Below are 24,585 nucleotides of genomic sequence, written 5' to 3' on the forward strand. Positions count from 1 at the left end.
TTGTGAGGCCAGTTCGACGTATTGCCAAATTATCCAAAATGACGTTAGAGGCGGCTAATGGTAGAGAAATTAACATTAAATTCTCTGGCAAGAGCTCTGGTGGACATTCCTACAGTCAGCATGCCAATTACATGCTCCCTCAAATCTTGAGACATCTGTGGCATTGTGTTGTGTGACAAAACTGCACATTTTAGAGCTGCCTTTTATTGTCCCCCAGCACAAGGTGCATCAGTGTAATGATCATGCTATTTAATCAGCTTCTTAATATGCCACACCTATCAGGTGGATGGATTATCTTGGAAAAGGAGAAATGCTCACTTACAGGGATGTAAACAAATGTGCACAACATTTGAGAGACATATTTTTTTTGTGCAGATGGAACATTTCTGGGATCTTTTATTTGGTCTCATGAAACATGGGGCCTACACTTTACATGTTGCTTTTATATTTTTGTTTAGTGTACAATCAAAGATCGATATTTTCTAGGCCCTAAAAAAAGAATGTTGGTCGAAATCTCCATTAGACAGACCGACAGAAGAAAGTGACGCTCATGAAGGCCCAAATGCACCATCTCTGATTAAAAAGTATTCTCCATCAACTTGGCAACTGACAAGCGGGTGGATCACAGCTGAGTCTGGTTGTCACGTGGTTGCCATGTCACCCAGTCATGCGACAGACATAACAGAGACATGCCAATCAATGAACACCGATTTAGCACACCTCCTGAATCCTAACCCTCCTATGTCCAAAATGGCAGCTTATTCCATATATAGTGCAAGTGCACCAATTTTGACTTGGGCACAAACAGCTCTGGTAAAAAGTAGTACATTATAAAGGGAATAGGGTGCAGTTTGGGATACACGCAGAGAGGATCCAATCAATTATTAAGGTTGAAAAAATCCACCCGCCTTGCTGGATTGTTTCTCAGGGCGCTCTTCTCTTCTCCGTCCAACTATTCAGTTTTCTCCTACGCCCAACACTCCTATTTTTTCACTCCTCCCCCATCTCCTCTGCAAAGGCAAAGGGATACTGGAAATTACAGAGCACACCACAAACAAGGGACGAGGGAGGGCAGTCGGCGGTTTGTGTGACTGTGTGTATTGACCGGTCAAAACTGCCGACTCGGCAGAATGGCTGAGGTCACAGGGGACTGTCTGCTAGAGGAATTACTATGTGGTCTGGGTCCAATACAACCTGTGGTGTTGACAGTTTGACAAATGTAATGGTATATACCCATTAACTCTCAAACACTGATGCCCACCTCCTTGGACGTTAACAAGAATAAACCCCTTGTAGAGACAACACATTGATTTGTTAGACCAGTGGATGCTGGTGTCACTTTAAATTGGAGGATGGGCTGATTGCAATTCCTGGAATGGAATGGTATCCGCATTAATTTCATTCCCGCCTTCAATGAGCCTGTTCTCCAATTTCTCCCTCAACCAGCTTCAGTGTGTTATACAAGGCACACTGACTAATAAAAAAAACGCCCTAACGTCCATTTGTCCATTCTTTCGCTCACCTGGAAGTAGAAGCTCTCACACAGGGTGTCGTGGTAGATGTCCAGGTGGCCCTGTGGGGTGGCCTGGGTCCCCTCGGCTGGGGTCTGGCCCTCAGGGACGGGAACACTGAGGTGGCGAGCCTGGGCGAACGACTGGAGGTAGTGGGCTGCCACCGTCCAGAACTGCAGGTCCGACTCGTCCCCAAACAGCCTGCATTGGGACACAACCAGGCCAGTGTTCATTAGGCACGAAACGAAATAAAACGGAAACAGGAAAGGATTACCTGTGAGTGTCCATTAAGGAACCCCTTGATTTGTTTTACATTGCAACATTTTTTTTGTTGCTAGGGTGTGCTTTATTGAAATCTGACATGCCAAGTGGATTAACAACAAGCTAAACTGTGTTTTGCTATATTGCACTTGTGAATTCATGTTTGGTGTCAGTATGATATCTTATTGACTGATGGATGTTTACTTGATGGCTGACTTATCGTCCATTACCAATACGTTTAAACAGTGATGAAACAACACCAAACGGACATGCTGAAATCAACACTGAAAGTGTTGGCAAATGGCATCACCGTAGTCTCTAGGCCGTGCCTAGAGGAGATGCCCCACTTGACCGTAGCTCCCTCGGTCTGAATGCAGCGACCATGCTAATTGTAAGGCCTGAAATGAAGCCTGTGATTTAATGATGCTTTGGACATATTGCTGCCTCTAGGTCAACCAGAAGTGGTTAAATTGACCCTAAAAGTGCTTTTGATTTCACAAACTACAGTTAGTGAAAAACACTGCATTCAACCCTCTGTAAATCAGTCAGTTCTTAACGTAAGGACTTAGGATTATGTAAAAGGATATGTGTTTACTTTCAGCTTCTGTGACAACCAGAAGCACCTTAAATTGGAGTCATAGGGGCTGTTTCGAAGGTCACACACACCCACCCACCCAGGACGGAGTGACACAGTGTGGGGCTTACAAAAACACAGAGCCTGCAATAGATACCTGCGTTCGAACCTTCAAAGAACCGTCAGACCTAGAGCTCCGAAACTTTATAAACCTGTTCTAGAGCTTAAGTCGGTAGTGCATGGTGAGTTATGTGGCTCTAGAATGTTCTCAGACTGAGAAACAGCCTCGTCCATTTGCAATGTATTCAATTCATTTTTAACATCGCGGAAATGACGATATTTAGAAGAGACTGACCCTACACGCTGATAGCTCTTTCACGGACCCTTTAGCAACCCAGAAAATAAGTGGATTTTTAGCATTAATTAAGGTCGTTGCTCGGGCTCCGAATGTGACCATTTTGGATTCGGGTCGCCTCAGTTTGGCATATACATAATGTCAGAACTGGACCCGCAGCTCGAATGTAACTATGTTTTTGCAGGTTTTTATATGGTTTTACAGAAGGCGATATGAATTGTGGGCCGGCTCTGAAATACGTGACAGTTGGCTTCTAAAAGAGTTGGACAAAGTGAGTTTGGTGTCAGTATTATTGACTAATGGCTGACTTGATGGCAGTATAATACATTGGAATTGTACATTTTATATTGCAAATGGACAGCGTACATTTCCAATGTTTTTAATGAGGGATTTACCATCACCAAATGGACAAGCTGAAATCAACATTAACGAGTGATGGAGAGGAACCACTATCATTGCTCGGCCATCCCAAGTTCAACGAGCCAGTCAATTGGGTATTTCTGCAGTATATTAGAGCATGTCTAACAGTTGGTAAATGCCCATTGTAATGCATTGTAAGTGACCAGAGGACATGTCTCCAAAAAGTACGATCTTTGTCCCAATGAGCAGTGGCTTCTCCCTTGCTGAGCGACCTTTCAGGTTATGTCGATATAGGACTCGTTTTACTGTGGATATAGATACTTTTGTACCCGTTTCCTCCAGCATCTTCACAAGGTCCTTTGCTATTGTTCTGGGATTGATTTGCACATTTCGCACCAAAGTTCGTTCATCTCTAGGAGACAGATACCTGAATTCCTGAGAGGTATGACAGCTGCGTGGTCCCATGGTGTTTATACTTGTGTACTATTGTTTGTACAGATGAACGTGGTACCTTCAGGCGTTTGGAAATTGCTCCCAAGGATAAACCAGACTTGTGGAGGTCTACAATTTATTTTCTGAGGTCTTGGTTGATTTCATTTGATTTTCCCATGATGTCAAGCTAAGAGGCACTGAGTTTGAAGGTAGGCCTTGAAATACTTCCACAGGTACACCTCCATTTGACTCAAATGTTGTCAATTAGCCTATCAGAAGCTTCTAAAGCCATGACATAATTTTTGGGAATTTTCCAAGCTGTTTACAACTTCTTGTAACTAGGGGGCAGTATTTTCATTTTTGGAAAAATAACGTTCCCAGAGTACAGGCTATTTTGTCAGGAGAAGATACTAGGAATATGCATTTAATTGACAGCTTAGGATAGAAAACACTAAAGTTTCCAAAACTGTAAAAATATTGTCTGTGAGTATAACAGAACTGATATTGCAGGGGAAAGCCTGAGAAAAATTAAATCCGGAAGTGACTCATGTTTTGAAAGCTCTGCGTTCTGATGCGTCCCTATTGAGCAGTGAATGGGCTATCAACCAGATACCTTTTTCTACGTATTCCCCAAGGTGTCTACAGCATTTTGACGTAGTTTCACGCATTTATGTTGAAGAATGAGCGTAAGCGACCTTATTGCGTAAGTGGTCACCTGATGGCTCTGAGTGATTCTTGTGTAAAATACAGAGGCAGCCATTTTTCCTCTCGGTCCTACTGAAAAGCCAATTGTCCCGGTGGATATATTATCGAATAGATATTTGAAAAAAAAACCTTGAGGATGTATTCTAAACAACGTTTTCCATGTTTCTGTCGATATTATGGAGCTAATTTGTAATATTTTTCGGCGTTTTCGTGACCACAATTTCCTGTCGATTCTCAGGTAAACGTGAAGAACAAACAGAGCTATTTCTCCTACAAAAATAATATTTTTGGAAAATAGGAACATTTGCTATCTAACTGGGAGTCTCGTGAGTGAAAACATCCGAAGCTCATCAAAGGTAAACAATTTAATTTGATTGCTTTTCTGATTTTCGTGACCAAGTTGCCTACTGCTAACTGGACATAATGCTATGCTAGGCTATCGATAAACTTACACAAATGCTTGTCTTGCTTTGGCTGTAAAGCATATGTTCAAAATCTGAGATGACAGGGTGATTAACAAAAGGCTAAGCTGTGTTTGAATATATTTCACTTGTGATTTCATGAATATTTTCTGGTAATATTTATGTCCGTTGCGTTATGCTAATTAGTGTCAGATAATGACAACGATCCCGGACACGGGATGGGTAGTTACAACAGTTAAAGACACAGTCAACTTAGTGCATGTAAAATTCTGACCCACTGGAATTGTGATAGAGTGAATTATCAGTGAAATTATCTGTGTGTAACAATTGTTGGAAAATTATACTTGTGTCATGCACAAAGTAGATGTCCTCACCGACTTGCCAAAACTATAGTTTGTTAACAAGAAATTTGTGGGGTGGTTGAAAAACTAGTTTTAATGACTCCAACCTAAGTCTATGTAAACTTCTGACTTCAACTGTTTTTATCCCACTTAAGACATTCCTCCTCTCCAATCCTTACATCTTATGGTTCCACGGGGAAAGAGTAGCAGGATACTAAACCCTTATTACTCCCTTCAGGGGATCTGACCTCAACCCCTCCTTCACCTAATCCACAGATACAATCTGTCTCCCCTATATCAACATGTTGCTCTCCTCCAGTCCACCCAACACATTCTAAAGCCATCTGTCATTCTATAGAGAACCATTAACATCTGACATAAAACCCAGTCTCTTTCACTCCTTATATTCTATGCTTCTTCTCTATCATTTATTTAATATCTCAATGTTCAAAATGTTGAATCCAACAATAGACCGGTGTGTGCCTTTCCAAATCTTGTCCAATCAATTCAATTTACCACAGGTGGACTCCAATCAAGTTGTATAAACATCAAGGATGTTCAATAGGATGCACCTGAGCTCAATTTCGATTCTCATAGCAAAGGGTCTGAATATTAATGTAAATAGACTATTTGTTTCTTTTTCTTGCTAAAATGTCTAAAAACCTGTTTTCACCTTGTTATTATGGGATATTGTGTGTAGATTAATGTATTTAATACATTTTAGTCAAGGGGTATGAATACTTTTGAATGCACTGTATATCTTTCATGGCTCAAAGTGGAGGAGAAATTGACTTCATCCCTACTTGTTTTTGTTAGAAGTGTTGACATGCTGAATGCAGGTGTCTGTTTAACCTCTTTCAGCTAGGGGGTACTATTTTTATGTTTGGAAAAATACCGTTCCCAATGTAAACGGCCTATTTCTCAGGCCCATATGCTAGAATATGCATATAATTGACAGATTAGGATAGAAAACACTCGAAAGTTTCCCAAACTGTCAAAATATTGTCTGTGAGTATAACAGAACTGATATTGCAGGTGAAACCTGAGAAAAATCAAACCAGGACGTGGCTTCTATTTTGAAAGCTCCATGTTCCATAGCCTGCCTTCGCAGCATTTAAAGGGATATCAACCAGATTCCTTTTGCTATCGCTTCCTCAAGGTGCCAACAGTCTTTAGACATAGTTTCAGGCTTTTATTTTGAAAAATGAGCGAGAAAGATAATATTGCGTCAGTGGATAGCTGGGTGTTCCCATGAGTTTTGCTTGCCAACACAGTGTGGCAGCCATTGACTCTCCCTCTCCTACTGAAAAAGAGACAGTCCCGGATTACATATTATCGATTATATATTTAAAAACAACCTGAGGATTGATTATGAAAAACGTTTGACATGTCTCTGTGGATATTAGGGATACTATTTGGAATTTTCGTCTGCATTGTCGTGACCGCTCGAGCCTGTGGATTTTTTAACATACCTCCGTTTGTTTGGCGCGTTATTTTGGATATAAAAATAATCTTTATGGAACAAAAGGAACATTTATTGTGTAACTGAGAGTCTCGTGAGTGAAAACATTCGAAGATCATCAAAGGTAAGCAATTAATTTTATTGCTTTTCTGATTTTCGTTACCAAGCTACTTCGATGCTAGGTGTTCATAATGTTTTGTCTAGTGATCGATAAACTTAAACGCTTGGATTGCTTTCGCTGTTAAGCATATTTTCAAAATCTGACACGACAGGTGGATTAACAAAATGCTAAGCTGTGTTGTGCTATATTGCACTTGTGATTTCATGAATATAAATCTTTTTAGTAATATTATTTGAATGTGGCGCTATGCAATTCAGCGGTTGTTGATGACAATTATCCCGCTAACGGGAAAAGTAGTGTCAACAAGTTAATGTGTTGTGAAAATTGTTAAGAAATGTAATGTCATGTAATATTTTAAACGGTCTACAACTGCCTTAATGTCACTGGACCCCAGCAAAAGTGGCATTGGCAGCAGCTAATGGGGATCCTTAATAAGAAAAATACACAGGTAAGCGAACGGTTACAGAAATCAGGAATGCAGACAGTCTCCATAGACCTCTATGTGTGTCAAATAAGCACTAAAGTCAAGGTTGGTCACCTGTCTTTTCTAGTGTGTGGATTTTACTCTTGTTTTTGACTACTAATATAATTTCCCTTGTCATATCTCTGGATGCATAAGACTCACAGTTCAATGCCCAATTATAATAACCTGCAGAGGGACAAATAAAAAAAAGTGCCAAACAACGCTGACAGGTATTGGGTGAAGTCGCCCCTAAATGCTGATCTTGGGTCAGTTTTGAATTTCCCCGACTACTGGTTAAGGTTAGGATTAGGGGAAGGCATGCTCTTCCTAGATCTGTACCTAAACAAAACGTCACCCCAGAGCACAAGGAGGGGTGGGGTGTGTTTTGAGGGGACTGCAGGGCTACTTACAATGTCCATACTAGCCCACTACTTAGAATGCAAGCTGTGTGGCCAATAAATTGCTTCATACTAAGTGGTATGATAGTGTGGATATGTCGACAGGGACAGGAGGATGGGAGAACAGGACAAGTTTTGTGCAGTGATGCCCGCTCCCTCCCTCACTCACCGAGACACCAGGAGGCAGCGTTGCAGCAGGTTGAGCTCGGGATCCAGCAAGACGCTTTTCATGTCACTGGGGAGCAAATCAAGGATCACAGAATCACATCACAACACAGAAACACGCAGACAGACAGACACAGATTAGGCTTCTTAACTAACAGCAGGCACAGTCTGGCACACACATGTGCACATGCACACCAAGATACAATCACACACACATACACACAACTATGCAGGACATCTAGACAAAAAGAATACCAGGAAACCTGGCTTCCACTGCTGGAGCAATCTGGATATCTACATTTGCTTCTCACACAGACAATGTGAGTGCATGCGTGTGTGACCAGACATGCTGATAAATAGACCCCCATCACCAAATGTTGCTGTCACTTCATGTGTGAAAAAAACAAGGATGTCGTTATTTATGACAAATGCTTTAAATAGTAGCATTGACATATGTGTGTGTATGAGCGAGCGCATGTGAGAGTTTGTTGAAGAGCGATCACTCACTTGGACATGGAGTTGAGCTGTTCCTGGATCAGGCCCTTAATCTCATGTTTTTCAGTGTAATCCCTACAGAGAAAGAGACAAGGCCCAGATTTACAACATGTCTCAGAATAGAAGTGCTGATCAAGGATCAGGTCCACATCTTATGAACTAAAAGGCAATACTTAGATAAACATTGTGTCTGGTCCCAGACCATTGAATTAGGAATTATAATAGCGGAATATTAGAACAAGTAATTTAATAGCATCTCTATGAAATGTACAGTTCAAATAATGTGTATCATTATATCATATATATCATCATTAAAATTGTCCTGGGGTCAGATTGATACGGCACCTCAAACCCGTACACCCAGAGTGAAAATGAAGTGAAATAATCATTGCTACTATGCAAGTAACCATTTGGCTGTACTGTTTACACCTTCACTAGAGACCGTTCCACTGAGCAAGACTTAGCAAAATATAGAAATATAAAATTAATATTGATATGTGTGGTCGTAACATGATTTTGTGATATACCACAACAATATCATGTGACTGTATCAAGTATCTACCACATAAATATATGGCGCATTCATCTGTTTATGTACTGTACAAGCGCACTACACTCAGGTATCAACTCATGTTGCATTGCCTTAACTCATGTATGGAATACTATGTGATAAGTGCATGTGTAACAGCATATAAAGTTTGCTAACGTTCTGGTGTGAAGGCATTTGGGCAGTGGTGTAAAGTACTTCAGTAAAAATACTTTAAAGTACTACTTAAGTATTTTTTGGCGGTATATGTACAGTCGTGGCGAAAAGTTGAGAATGACACAAATATGAATTTTCACAGTCTGCTGCCTCAGTTTGTATTGTTTGGGGCATCCGGAAAAAAGCTTGTCCGGAGAAGACAAGGTGAGCGCTACCATCAGTCCTGTGTCATGCCAACAGTAAAGCATCCTGAGACCATTCATGTGTGGGGTTGCTTCTCAGCCAAGGGAGTGGGCTCACTCACAATTTCGTCTAAGAACACAGCCATGAATAAAGAATGGTACCAACACATCCTCCGAGACCGACTTCTCCCAACCATCCGGGAACAGTTTGGTGACAAACAATGCCTTTTCCAGCATGATGGAGCACCTTGCCATACAGCAAAAGTGATGACTAAGTGGCTCGGGGAGCAAAACATCTATATTTTGGGTCCATGGCCAGGAAACTCCCCAGACCTTAATCCCATTGAGAACTTGTGGTCAATCCTCAAGAGGCGGGTGGGATAAACAAAAACCCACAAATTCTGACAAACTCCAAGCATTGATTATGCAAGAATGGGCTGCCATCAGTCAGGATGTGGCCTCGAAGTTAATTGACAGCATGCCAGGGCGTATTGCAGAGGTCTTGAAAAAGAAGGGTCAACACTGCAAATATTGACCCTTTGCATCAACTTCATGAAATTGTCAATAAAAGCCTTTGACACTTATGAAATGCTTGTAATTATACTTCAGTATTCCATAGTAACATCTGACAAAAATATCTAAACACACTGAAGTAGCAAACTTTGTGAAAATTAATATATGTCATTCTCAAAACTTTTGGCCACGACTGTATATTACTTTACTATTTATATTTTGGGCTACCTTTACTTCACTACATCCCAAAATAAAATAATGTACTTTTTACTCCATACATTCTCCCTGACAGCCAAAAGGTCTCGTTACATTTTGGCAGAAAAATTGTCCAATTCACAGACTTATCAAGAGAACATCCACTTCATTTGATCTGGCAGACTCACTAAACACAAATACTTAGTTTGTAAATTATGTCTGAGTGTTGGTGTGCCCCTGGCAATCCATAAATAAAACAATTCAATTAAAATAAAAATTAAAATAAAATAAGGAATTTGAAATTATTCATACTTTTGAAAATTACGTACGTTTCAGCAATTCCATTTACTTTTGCTACGTATGCACTTAAAAAAAAACGTTTAGACTTTTACTCAAGTAGTATTTTACTGGGTGAATTAATTTTACTTGAGTCTGGGTAAGCGTAAACTAATATTTATAAAATATTTTTATCTGGACACTTTGTTAACCTGGAATCTTTTCTTATTGTAGGCTACTACCACTTTTAGTCTTAATCTTTACCACACTACTCACTGTTTAGCACGACCTCACATGTGAATCCTTAAAGAGATGGGTAGGGCTTGCTTAAGAGGATGTGAACAATGCTGAATGGGTGGAGACAAAGTAAATCAACAATCAAAGCAGAATTACTTTCCCATTGTTCCTCAAAAATGTAGTGTATGATGGGGCAAAAAAGTATTTAGTCAGCCACCAATTGTGCAAGTTCTCCCACTTAAAAGATGAGTCCTGTAATTTTCATCATAGGTACACTTCAACTATGACAGACTAAATGAGAAAAAAAATCCAGAAAATCACAGTGTAGGATTTTGAATGAATTTATTTGCAAATTATGGTGGAAAATAAGTATTTGGTCAACAGCAAATATTTCTCAATACTTTGTTAAATACCCTTTGTTGGCAATGGCAAAGGTCAAATGTTTTCTGTAAGTCTTCAAAGTTTTCACACACTGTTACATGGACTTCCAACTCCCTCCAAATATTTTCTATGATGTTGAGATCCGGAGACTGGCTAGGCCACTCCAGGACCTTGAAATGCTTCTTACGAAGCCACTCCTTTGTTTCCCGGGCGGTGTGTTTGGGATCATTGTCATGCTGAAAGACCCAGCCACGTTTAATCTTCAATGCCCTTGCTGATGGAAGGAGGTTTTCACTCAAAATCTCACAATACATGGCCCCATTTATTCTTTCCTTTACACGGATCAGTTGTCCTGGTCCCTTTGCAGAAAAAGAGCCCCAAAGCATGATGTTTCCACCCCCATGCTTCACAGTAGGTATGGTGTTCTTTGGATGCAACTCAGCATTCTTTGTCCTACAAACACGACGAGTTGAGTTTATACCAAAAAGTTATATTTTGGTTTTATATGACCATATGACATTCTCCCAATCTTCTCCTGGATCATCCAAATACTCTCTAGCAAACTTCAGACGGGCCTGGACATGTACTGGCTTAAGCAGGGGGACACGTCTGGCACTGCAGGATTTGAGTCCCTGGCGGTGTAGTATGTTACTGATGGTAGGCTTTGTTACTTTGGTCCCAGCTCTCTGCAGGTCATTCACTAGGTCCCCTCGTGTGGTTCTGGGATTTTTGCTCACCGTTCTTGTGATAATTTTGACCCCACGGGGTGAGATCTTGCGTGGAGCCCCAGATCGAGGGAGATTATCAGTGGTCTTATATGTCTTCCATTTCCTAATAATTGCTCCCACAGTTGATTTCTTCAAACCAAGCTGCTTACCTATTGCAGATTCAGTCTTCCCAGCCTGGTGCAGGTCTACAATTTTGTTTCTGGTGTCCTTTGACAGCTCTTTGGTCTTGGCCATAGTGGACAGAGTGTGACTGTTTGAGGTTGTGGACAGGTGTCTTTTATACTGATAACAAGTTCAAACAGGTGCCATTAATACAGGTAACGAGTGGAGGACAGAGGAGCCTCTTAAAGAAGTTGTTACAGGTCTGTGAGAGCCAGAAATCTTGCTTGTTTGTAGGTGACCAAATACTTATTTTCCACCATAATTTGCAACTAAATTCATTAAAAATACTACTGTGATTTTTCTCATTTAGTCCGTCATAGTTGAAGTGTACCTATGATGACAAATACAGGCCTCATCTTTTTAAGTGGGAGAACTTGCACCATTGGTGGCTGACTAAATACTTTTTTTGCCCCACTGTACCATTTTGTAGAGCGGACTCTACTTTTTACCAATGTAAAAAACTCAATTTCAAATGTTGATACATAAGACCAATTTGAGCCGGTCAATTACATATGGATATGGCGATTTTGGGATGTCAACAAGCCTCATACAAACGGAGCTGCTAATAGCCCAGCTGTTATAATTTCCTAGACTGGCTGTATTTAATGAATATTATGATATTTTTAAATATATTAATATAATTTAAAAAAACATCTTGACATAGGTGAGAAAGCCAAAGAGGGCATGCTGGCTTAGCAAGATACATAATCAGAACCCTGACAACTCAAAAGAACTTTGGCAAGGTGAGCATTTAGCCGCATTGCCTTTAAATTGTTTTACTTTGGTCAAACGTCTTGGGTAGCCTTCCACAAGCTTCCCACAATAATTTGGGTGAATATTGGCCCATTCCTCCTGACAAAGCTGGTGTAACTGAGTCAGGTTTGCAGGCCTCCTTGCTCGCACAGGCTTTTTCAGTTCTGCCCACAAATTTTCAATAGGTTTGAGATCAGGGCTTTGTGATGGCCACTCCGAAAACAAGTATTGATGGATATGGAGAATTTTTCGAATATGATAAGTATTTTTTTGTCATTATCAGGGAAAAAATATTTTCAGCTGCCAGCTCACAACTCTCTTTCACTCAAACAGTGACCGTGTGCTCTAAACAACTATTGGTTAGTTATTTTGCCTGTAAAGAAATGGGTGTGTATATTGGTTGAGCTTGCTGTACCAATTGGATTAGAACAAACTGCTTTCCCCACACAGACACACGAGGATGGGCATTTCTTTATCTTTTTCACTCCCTCCCTCCCACTCGTCTCAGGGCAAAAGTCTCCCCTTCTCCAAACATTGTGTATGAATCAGAAATCGTTTCTAGTTATTGTTGTTCAATCTATACTGATCAGTAATAAACGCAACATGTAAAGTGTTAGTACCTTGTTTCATGAGCTGAAATAAAATATCCCAGAAATGTTCCATATGCACAAAAGGGTTATTACTCTAAAATGTGCAGTTTTGTCACACAACACAACGCCACAGATGTTTCAAGTTTTGAGGGACTGTGCAATTGGCATATATGATTGCAGGAATGTCTACAAGAGCTGTTGCCAGTTAATTTAATTGTTCATTTCTCTTCCATAAGCCGATTCCAATGTCGTTTTAGAGAATTTGGCAGCATGTCCAACTGGCCTCACAACCGTAACCACACCAGCCCAGGACCACCACACCTGTCTTCTTCACCTGCGGGATTGTCTGAGACCAGCCACAGACAGCTGATGAAACTGAGGAGTACTTCTGACTAATCAAGCCCATTTTAGGGAAAAACCCAGTCGTGTACATTAGCGGGTAGCTGTTGACGAGGGAACAAATTACACTGTGGGGAAAGACTGACTAATTGGGACGGCACTTCACCCTCGTAACGGACCATGCAGCACTGGTTTGGATGTCACGGAATAAGGACAGTAACGCCTGGTCACCCGCTGGTTCCTATCATTACAGCCCTTTACTTTCTCTGTAATCCACAGATCAGGTGCAGCCCATGGACATGCCGATGCCTTCTCGAGGAGGGATGCTGGACCACCCCTCCCTCTCGGTCGGAGCTGGGGGAGGGGGGGCAGATGGAAGGTGATTGAAGGAAAATATCTTGCAGCCCGCTGGCTCATAGTACACACAAAACACCAGTCTCAACCTCAACAGTCAGGAGACTAATCCGGGATGCTGGCCTTCTAGGCAGAGTTCCTCTGTCCAGTGTCTGTGTTATTTTGCCCATCTCAATCTTTTCTTCTTATTGGCCAGTCTGAGATATGGCTTTATCATTGCAACTCTGCCTAAAAGGCCAGAATCTTGGAGTTGCCTCTTCACTGTTGATGTTGAGAGTGGAGTTTTCCGGGTACTATTTAATGAAGCTGCCAGTTGAGGACTTGTTTCTCAAACTAAACACCCCAATGTACTTGTCATCTTGCTCAGTTGTTCATCGGGGCCTCCCACTCCTCTTTCTATTCTGGTTAGGGCCAGTTTGCGCTGTTCCTTGAAGGGAGAAGTACACAGCATTGTACGAGATATTCAGTTTCTTGGCAATTTCTCGCATGGAATAACCTTCATTTCTCAGAACAAGAATAGACTGACAAGTTTCAGAATAAAGTTCTTTGTTTCTGGACATTTTTGAGCCTGTAATCGAACCCAGAAATGCTGATGCTCCAGATACTCAACTAGTCTAAAAGGCGGCTAGTTTTATTGCTTCTTTAATCAGGACAACAGTTTTCCGCTGTGCTAAAATAATTGAAAAAGGGGTTTCTAATGATCAATTAGTCATTTAAAATGATAAACTTGGATTAGTTAACACAAGTTGCCATTGGAACACAGGAGTGATGGTTGCTGATAATGGGCCTCCGTACGCTTATGTAGATATTCAATAAAACAATCTGCCGTTTCCAGCTACAAAAGTCATTGACAACATTAACAATGTCTACACTGTATTTCTGATCAATTTGATGTTATTTTAATGGACACATTTTCTTGCTACTCTAAGTGACTCCAAACTTTTGAAAGGTAGTGTACGTGTTCATGAGAGACCTTCCCATAGAGGGGTCATAATAGTCCGTAGGCCAGACCGTTCGGACGCTACAGACGTTTCTGTGAGAAGATCGACTTTCAGATTGTGTCAGGGTCTGACAAACACCGCTGTAGCTCTGCCACCTTGTACCGCAGATGTAGAAGGCCATTATTGTCGGATGCTCAAACAGACAGATTTATATGGGGATTTTGTTATTACGCTAAATAGACTCAAGAGGGTTAATGTGGGACCCATTTAGAGCTGATACGTACACTTGTGTGATGTCCATGGTGAATGTGCCAGACCAGGGCTGCAGCAGGAGGAAGGCCTTCAGGGTGAGGGCAGCACGGGGGAGCAGCAGGTATGGACACCACACAGGATCTGAGGGGGTTAGAGGTCAAAGTTTACAGGTCAAAAGAGCATTAGGAAGTTGGGACAATTGCTAGTGTCAGATAACTACCCTTAATACTGTAAATGTTCAGTGTTCATCGCTCAACTATTTATATCAGTAGTTTGAACTACAATTTGACAATAAACAATGAAATATGGTAACTAATTAATTACTCCACTGTTCTCAGAGACTGTGGCAGGCTGCATCCTGATTCTACTATGGATCTGCACACTATGGATTTAACAATGCTGAAAAGTCCCTTTAGCCGATTATTTCACCAATCCAATGATCAGAAATTCATGAATGGACTTCGGGAGAAGGGTGGAGAATCCGGGCGCAGCTCTACTTCCACTAAACCTATATGCCCTTTCTCTTCACTTCCCTCTCTCTCCCATCTCTCACCGGTCAGGTCTTGTTCATCCATCCTGTAGCTGGCAGACTTCATAGCCATCTCCAGCACACGGATGCAACCGTCCTCAGAGGCTAACACCACCTTGTCAGAGGTGCACCAGTCGATGTCCAGGATACGATAGTTCACGTTCCGACCAATCCGCAGGCTGCTTACCATGTTCACCTACAGGGATCAGAGATCAGGGGGAGGAGCATGGATACACAACAGAAGCTTTGATTGGTCAGGGGAAGGTGCATTGTTATGTGATTGGTTTAGAAATTATGTGCTCCAATTGATTTGAGGTTGGATGTTAATTGGATAATATTTAGGATTAGATTGACAGATGATAGGAAGTAAAACGTTTACATAGTTCTCAAACCAACCTGTCAAACTGTCAAAATGAAACTTAAAATTGTCCATACAGATGTCTGTGTTTGAGTGTATGAGCGTGCGTGCGTGCGTGCGAGTAGGAGTCTGAGACAGCAGTCAAGAGAGCACTGGTGCGTTTGAGATCTCTCCTATATTTTTCCCTCTTCTTCATCCTTTCTCTCGCTCCCGCCCACGCCATCTGTTGCCTGCCGCGAAAGCTTGTCCAGCTTCTCTCTCTGTTGGTGCACATGCAATCCCCCATAGGAGATCCATATCTCTCCTTTACATGCAGCACTGGGGACTCACAATTCAGGTAAACAGAGTTCCTCTGTCCAGTGTTTGTGTTCTTTTGCCCATCTTAAATCTTGTATTTTTTAACAATGCCGACACTGCATTTCTGATCAATTTTAGGTTATTTTAAATGGACAAAAACATTTGCTTTTCTTTCCAAAACAAGGACAATTCTAAGTGACCCCAAACTTCTGAACGGTAGTGTATATAAATAATACTAACACATGGCTTTGTTGTGCTAACACTTTCTTTTTTGTAACACTGATTTTGCTGATAGCGGCTTTATTGAGGAGTGTTTTACTTGTAATGCCTACATGTGGTTTATCACCTTAGTGAAATGCACTGACAAAGAGCACCAGTAAATTACAGAAATACATACGATGCCTTAGGCAAATCATTCTGGGGAGGACCTTTGACGAAGGAGGGTCAATCAAAGTGCAGATCTTCAGTCGATCATTTAGTGTGGCACCCTATTTTGAATTCACATAAAGTCAAACTTTTAGCTAGTGGGACAATCTGTGTGAATTTGGCCCATAGGTTATTCTTGAAGTTTTGAACCTTGATAAAATTTACACGGAATGTCTCTAGATGCCATTACGAGAGGAAGGACCAATAGAGAAAAATAACTCTCACCTCTTTGGTGTCCCAGACTTCTGCCCCATCTGTGTACATGACCAGTAGCTTCTGGTTCCCTTTCCCAGGTGCGAAACGGATCTTCTTCACCCAACCACGGTGAGTAGGGATCCCCCTGGAACAAACATTGAGGTACTACACACACTCACGCATGCACGGATGAATGAACACACATGAGCACACACGTGACTTGTTACCTGGAGAGACGGGCCTTGAGGTCCCAGAAGTTGAGGTTCCCGTCCACATCACCGAGAACCAGAGTGTCTCCCTTCCAGGCGATGCACGCAATGCTACCCATACTGCCCTGCAACATACATAGGAAGAGAGGGTGATGGTGCTATGAGGTGAGGAAAGCAGAGCGGACAGCACAAACAACCCAAGCAACTTTAACCAAATAACTCTCACTCAGAAATTCCTACAATCACTCCATAATAATCCTCTGGTAATCAACTTAAAGAGGATCTGACATCGTTTTAGCCACATTAAATCTTATTAAAATATTAAGAGAGACATCTTAGATATGGTCATTCTTACGTTTTCATAAATTCAGATTTCACGTTTTCATAAATTCATAGAATGTTTGTGAATTAAGTATAGTAAGGCATTTGGGACATTTCTATACCAATATAGCGTGGGAAAGTGGCCATGTATTTGGACAATTAATAGATAGAAACTGCAATGAATACATCTGTCTTACATCAGTGACAATGGCGCCGAAGAAGGCTGACGTTTTGTGTCCCCCCAAACGATTGGGTTATTTGTTCGTTTATTTGCGTTGTTTGTAACTTATTTCTAAACTGATTTTGTACATAATGTTGCCTCTACCTTCTCTTATGACTGAAAATAACTTCTGGACATCAGGACTGAGATTACTCACTAATGACTGGCAGAATCCTTTTATTCCCTTTAACGACTGACGAGCCCGATGCAAATTATATACTGCTTTCTCGTGAACAGGCCCAGATCCCAGTGATTTGCGTGAAGGGGAGGCGGAGAAAAAGTGTTCAGAGGGCAGGCTCCCTTCTGACAATTCGTAGGTAATCGAACAAACCCTCACTTCCTTCCATTCTACTAGCAAACGTCCAATCTTTGGAGAATAAAATCGATGACCTACGCGGAAGATTAAACTATCAACCGGACATTCAAAACTGTAACATCTTATGCTTCACAGAGTGGTGGCTGAACGACGACACTATCAACATACAGCTGGCTGGTTATACGCTGTACTGGCAAGATAGAACAGCGGCGTCTGGTAAGACAAGGGGTGGTGGACTATGTATTTTGTAAATAACAGCTGGTGCACAATTTCTAAGGAGGTACAGTATCTCATGATAAGCAGTAGACCACACTATCTACCTAGAGAGTTTTTAACTGTATTTCTCATAGCTGTTTACATACCACCACAGACTGAGGATGGCACAGAGACCGCATTGAATGAGCTATATTCCGTCATAAGCAAACAAGAAAACGCTCACCGAGAGGCGGCACTCCTAGTAGCCGGAGACTTTAATACAGGGATACTTAAATCTGTTTCCCCAAATTTCTATTAGCAAGTTAAATGTGCAGGCAGAGGGGGGAAAAAAGCATTTTCACTTTTGGATGAATAGCGTGCCCAGAGTGAACTGCCTCCTACTCTACCATAATTTGCAAATAAATTCATTAAAAATCCTACAATGTGATTTTATGGATTTTTTTTCTCATTTTGTCTGTCATAGTTGAAGTGTACCTATGATGAAAATTACAGGCCTCTCATCTTTTTAAGTGGGAGAACTTGCACAATTGGTGAATGACTAAATACTTTTTTGCCCCACTGTATGCGCATGCATGCATGCATGCATGCATGCATGTATGTATGTATGTATGTATGTATGTATGTATGTACGTATGTATGTACGTATGTATGTACGTATGTATGAAGTGACCAGAGGACACTTCTCTGCGATCTTTGTCCCATGTGCCGTTGAAAACCGTAGTGTGACATTTTTATGGAGGTTTCGGAGCAGTGACTTCTTCCTTGCTGAGGCAACCTTTTAGGTTATGTCGATATAGGACTCATTTTACTGTGGATATAGATAATGTTGTACGTGTTTCCTCCAGCATCTTCACAGGGTCCTTTGCTGTTGTTCTGGGATTGATTTGCACTTTTCGCACCAAAGTATGTTCATCTCTAGGAGACAGAACGCATCTCCTTCCTGGGCGGTATGATGGCTGCATGATCCCATGGTGTTTAATACTTGCGTACTATCGTTTGTACAGATGAACTTGGTACCTTCAGGCATTTGGAAATTGCTACCAAGGATGAACCAAACTGGAAGTACCCAAAAAAGGGGTTAAATATGTGTAAAAAATATATATAATAATATACACTGCTCAAAAAAATAAAGGGAACACTTAAACAACACAATGTAACTCCAAGTCAATCACACTTCTGTGAAATCAAACTGTCCAATTAGGAAGCAACACTGATTGACAATACATTTCACATGCTGTTGTGCAAATGGAATAGACAACAGGGGGAAATTATAGGCAATTTGTGCAAGGAGGAGCACTGCCAGAGTCCTGAAAAATGACCTCCAGCAGGCCACAAATGTGCATGTGTCTGCTCAAACGGTCAGAAACAGACTCCATGAGGGTGGTATGAGGGCCCGACGTCCACAGGTGGGGGTTGTGCTTACAGTCCAACACCGTCAGAAAACACCAAGATTGGCAAATTCACCACTGGCGCCCTGTGCTGTTCACAGATGAAAGCAGGTTCACACTGAGCACATGTGACAGACGTGACAGAGTCTGGAGAAGCCGTGGAGAACGTTCTGCTGCCTGCAACATCCTCCTGCATGACCGGTTTGGCGGTGGGTCAGTCATGGTGTGGGATGGCATTTCTTTGGGGGGCCGCACAGCCCTACATGTGCTCGCCAGAGGTAGCCTGACTGCCATTAGGTACCGAGATGAGATCCTCAGACCCCTTGTGAGACCATATGCTGGTGCGGTTGGCCCTGGGTTCCTCCTAATGCAAGACAATGCTAGACCTCATGTGTCAGCAGTTCCTGCAAGAGGAAGGCATTGATGCTATGGACTGGCCCGCCCGTTCCCCAGACCTGAATCCAATTGAGCATATCTGGGACATCATGTCTCGCTCCATCCACCAGACTGTCCACAGTCTGTCCAGGAGTTGGCGGATGCTTTAGTCCAGGTCTGGGAGCATGCCCATGCATTGTAGGGAGGTCATACAGGCACGTGGAGGCCACACACACTACTGAGCCTCATTTAGACTTGTTTTAAGGACATTACATCAAAGTTGGATCAGCCTGTAGTGTGGTTTTCTACTTTAATTTTGAGTGTGACTCCAAATCCAGACCTCCATGGGTTGATAAATTTGATTTTCATTTTTGTGTGATTTTGTTGTCAGCACATTCAACTATGTAAAGAAAAAAGTATTTAATAAGAATATTTCATTCATTCAGATCTAGGATGTGTTATTTTAGTGTTCCCTTTATTTTTTTTGAGCAGTGTATTATATATATTTTTACACATATTTAACCCGTTTTTTTGGGGTACTTCCATTGTTTTTAACTGGTACTGGTTACCTTCAGATGAGTCCCATGACACTTATGAGCAAAACCGAGAACAACATTATGTTCATGAGTCTCCACTTCCCATAGAGTGGTCACAGAGTGGTCCAACAGTTTCGGGTGCTAGAGACGATGAATCAAATCGACTCTTGGGGGTTAATTACACTTTGTTGTGTCAATACAACCAGTCACCACAAAGATTCAGGTGTCCTTCCTTACTACTCAGTTGCCGGAGAGGAAGTAAACCGCCCGGGAATTTCACCATGAGGCCAATTGTGACTTTAAAACAGAGTTGAATGGCTGTAATGAGAACTGAAGACAGAGCAACAACATTGTAATTATTCCACAAGACTAACCTAAATGAAAAAGTGAAAATTAGGAAGCCTGTACGGAATAAAAATATTCCAAAACATGCATCCTGTTTGCAATAAGGCACTAAAGTAAAACTGCAACAACAAAAATACTTTATGTCCTGAATACAGCGTTATGTTTGGTGCTAATCCAACACATCACTGAGTACCACTCTTAATATTTTCAAGCATGGTGGTGGCTGCATCATGTTACGGGTATGCTTGTCATGGTTAAGGACTAAAGAGTCTTTTTTAGCATAAAAAGAAACGGAATAGAGCTAAGCACAGGCAAAATCCTAGAGGAAAACCTGGTTAATTCTGCTTTCCAACAGACACTGGGAGACAAATGCACCTTTCAGCAGGACAATAGCCTAAAAACAAGGCCAAATATACACTGGAGTTGCTTACCAAGATGACATTAAATGTTCATGAGTGACCTAGTTACATTTTTGACTTAAATCAGCTTGAAAATCTATGGCAAGACTTGTCTAGCAATGATCAACAACCAACTTGACAGAGCTTGAAGAAATATTGTACAATCCAGGTGTGCAAAGCTCTTATAGACTTACCCAGAAAGACTCACAGCTGTAAAACGCTGCCAAAGGTGATTCTAATATGTATTGACTCAGGGGCATTTCTGACATTTCTGTATTTCATTTTCCCAAGAAATGTGCTATAATTAAAAAAAAAAAAAAAAAAACATGTTTTCACTGTCACTAAGGGATCTATAAATCTATTTAATACATGTTTTATTCAGGCTGTAACAACAAAATGTGGAATAAGTCGAGGGGTATGAATACTTTCGGAAGGCACTGTACATATGTGACAAAACAATTTGAAACACAAAACAAGGAGGGCTTTCTATGCCATTAAAATATCTATCAAATTAGACGCACCAATTAGGATCTGGCTAAAAATATTAAAATAAAAAATGTAACAAATTGCACTATATATGGCAGCGAAGTGTAGGGTCCGCTTACAAAACAAGAATTTGCCAAATGGGACAAACACCCAATTAAAACCCTGCATGCAGAATTCTGTAAGAGCATAAACTCTGAACACCACATGCAGAACAGAAATAGGCCTAATCCCTCTTGATTAATATCCCCCCAAAACTATAATTTAAAAACAGGCTGTGCTCATTCTGCCCCCAGTAAGAGATCGAGAGAGAGCTGCATCTTCTGTCATCTAATGGCTGCTTGCTAGGCACAGCACCATCCATCCTAAACTAAATCTACCTCCAGTCACCTTTTTTTTTATACCCCAAGTTTGAGTTAAACACCTGGAATAGATTCAGTGTGAGTAGGCATAAAAGAAACACCAGCAACTTAAGGAAGTCAGTCCCGAAGGGAAAACAAAACGACATGAGGAGCCGCAGTACCTCGCCACATAGTGCCGATGATGGTGATGCGCATGTCACAGGCAAGCAAAGTGAGCACAATTCTAACACAATGCAGAAAATTCCGACAGGAGATGAACAAAAGCCTGAGTAAGATGACAAGCGCCCATAGCGAAGCTGGAACAATCTGTTAAGGGACTCGGTGAAAGGGTGACTGAGGCAGATAATCAAGTTAGAACAGTGGAGGATGGGTGCATTCGCACTGACCACCTCTTCTCATACCTGCTACGGAGGGACAGACGGCTCTAGGACAGGTGTGAGGCACTCAAGAAGTTTATGAGGTGCAGCTTGAGACTCTACGGGGTCGCATAACATTTATAGTGTGCAGTGGGTTGAACACTTACTCAGAGACATGCTGAAACTACCACCAAACTTCCCTTTCTTCCTGGAATGGTTTCAAATGTCATCTCATCTGCTTATAAAACATTAGGGACCAATTAAGCTAATAAGGAAGGCATTCATAGGGTAATTAAGAAAAAGAAAGTAGTTGAAACAAATCAGTTAAAACAACTTGGATGTCAGATTGCATTTCTGCAAGAAACACATTTATCGGATAACGAGCATGAGAAACTGAATAGAACATGAGCTAACGAGCTAGCCATTTCACATCACATCGTTACACCAGCCTAATCTCGGGAGTTGATAGGCTTGAAGTCATAAACAGAAGAGCTTCTGGCAAAACGCACGAAAGTGCTGTTTGAATGAATGCTTATGAGCCTGCTAGTGTCCACTCAGTCAGACTGCTCTATCAAATCATAGACTTAATTATAACATAATAACACACAGAAATACGAGCCTTAGGTCATTAATATGGTCGAATCCGGAAACTATCATCTCGAAAAACAAAACATTTATTCTTTCAGTGAAATACGGAACCGTTCCGTATTTTATCTAACGGGTGGCATCCATCAGTCTAAATATTCCTGTTACATTGCACAACCTTCCATGTTATGTCATAATTACGTAATATTTTGGCAAATTAGTTCTCAATGAGCCAGGCGGGCCAAACTGTTGCATATACATTGACTCTGCGTGCAATGAACGCAAGAGAAGTGACACAATTTCACCTGGTTAATATTGCCCGCTAACCTGGATTTCTTTTAGCTAAATATGCAGGTTTAAAAATATATACTTCTGTGTATTGATTTTAAGAAAGGCATTGATGTTTATGGTTAGGTACACGTTGGAGCAAAGACAGTCCTTTTTCTCGAAATGCGCACGGCATTGATTATATGCAAGCAGGACACGCGAGATAAACTAGTAATATCATCAACCATGTGTAGTTATAACTAGTGATTATGATTGATTAAGTTTATTGCTAGCTAGCAACTTACCTTGGCTTCTTACTGCATTCGCCTCGTGAGGCAGGTGGTTAGAGCGTTGGACTAGTTAACCGTAAGGTTGCAAGATTGAATCCCTGAGCTGACAAGGTAAAAATCTGCCCCTGAACAAGGCAGTTAACCCACCGTCATTGAAAATAAGATTGTGTTCTTAACGGACTTACCTAGCTAAATACATATTAAATAAAGGTGTACATTTTTTTATTTTTAAGGCAAAAATCGGCATCCAAAATTACCGATTTCCGATTGTTATGAAAACTTGAAATCGGCCCTAATTAATCGGCCATTGCAATTAAATCAGACGACCTCTACTGGAGAGTAAAGAGGAGAATGTAGACTTAGCATGTACAATTACAGAAGCATTAGATCAGCATCCATGAAGGAGAAGATGGGAGAGGAGATTGAGTTAAGACTCACGTCTGGGGGAATGCGGGCACCGTCTTTGACGGTATTCCCCTCGACAGTGATGTGGTACACCTGTCCGTCTGTGTCTGTGAACACAAAGTGTTCCCTCGCTGAGATGGCCTGGCCTCCTCCCTCCGATTTACTTTCTGCATCCTGCAGAAGACTACAGACACATACAAACACATTCTACTAGTGAGGACCACTGATAAAGCGAGGGCTAGATCAGGGGTCAGCAACACACAGGGCAAAACCAGACTATTTTTTGTCCCCTTTTAGATTTTAGTTTTTGTCAAAAAAAGACAAGGAATTCAGCTAAAAATGTGTTTAATTTAGGAAGTCTGTTTCCAAGTATTCCCATAAATAAAAATTGATGTGATTGTGTCTCAATGTGATCAAGGTATGAAATTGTTATTTTCAAATCAAATTTATATTTGGGCTTAGTTGTGGTCAATTTGCAGTGTACAATATATTATAAATACTTTCCGGCCAACCGATCATCCACTCATGACTAGATACACTACTGTTCAAAAGTTTGGGGTCACTTAGAAATGTCCTTGTTTTTGAAAGAAAAGCACATTTTTTGTCCATTACAATAGTCATTTACAACATTAACAATGTCTACACTGTATTTCTGATCAATTTGATGTTATTTTAATGGACACATTTTTTGCTATTCTAAGTGACCACAAACTTTTGAAAGGTAGTGTACGTGTTCATGAGAGACCTTCCCATAGAGGGGTCATAATAGTCCGTAGGCCAGACCGTTCGGACGCTACAGACGTTTGTGAGAAACGTGCTTTTCTTTCAAAAAGAAGGACATTTCTAAGTGAATCCAAACCTTTGAATGGTAGTGAAGAAACAGTGGGGAGCAGTTTTTGATACACTGCCGATTTAGCAGGTTTTCCTACTTACAAAGCATGTAGAGGTCTGTAATTTGTATCATAGGTACACTTCAACTATGAGAGACTGAATCTAAAAAAAAATCCAGAAAATCACATTGTATGATTCTTAAGTAA

General features: G+C 41.1%; 1 protein-coding gene across 2 annotated transcripts in view; it reads right to left on the reverse strand.

The window, feature by feature from the left end:
* Positions 1-24,585, reverse strand: part of wdr11 (WD repeat domain 11) — a 132,329-nt gene that overhangs the window by 23,426 nt on the left and 84,318 nt on the right. For both annotated transcript variants that reach the window (XM_052498280.1, XM_052498279.1), the window contains exons 16-23: positions 23,582-23,732; positions 16,704-16,810; positions 16,507-16,621; positions 15,225-15,396; positions 14,704-14,812; positions 8,078-8,140; positions 7,575-7,640; positions 1,523-1,712 (exon numbers count right to left, since the gene is read on the reverse strand). In XM_052498280.1, coding sequence (XP_052354240.1) covers positions 1,523-1,712; positions 7,575-7,640; positions 8,078-8,140; positions 14,704-14,812; positions 15,225-15,396; positions 16,507-16,621; positions 16,704-16,810; positions 23,582-23,732 — 973 coding nt within the window. The remainder of the gene's footprint in view (positions 1-1,522; positions 1,713-7,574; positions 7,641-8,077; positions 8,141-14,703; positions 14,813-15,224; positions 15,397-16,506; positions 16,622-16,703; positions 16,811-23,581; positions 23,733-24,585) is intronic.

This window comes from Oncorhynchus keta, chromosome 36 (genome assembly GCF_023373465.1).
Source record: "Oncorhynchus keta strain PuntledgeMale-10-30-2019 chromosome 36, Oket_V2, whole genome shotgun sequence".
Classification (NCBI taxonomy): Eukaryota; Metazoa; Chordata; class Actinopteri; order Salmoniformes; family Salmonidae; genus Oncorhynchus; species Oncorhynchus keta.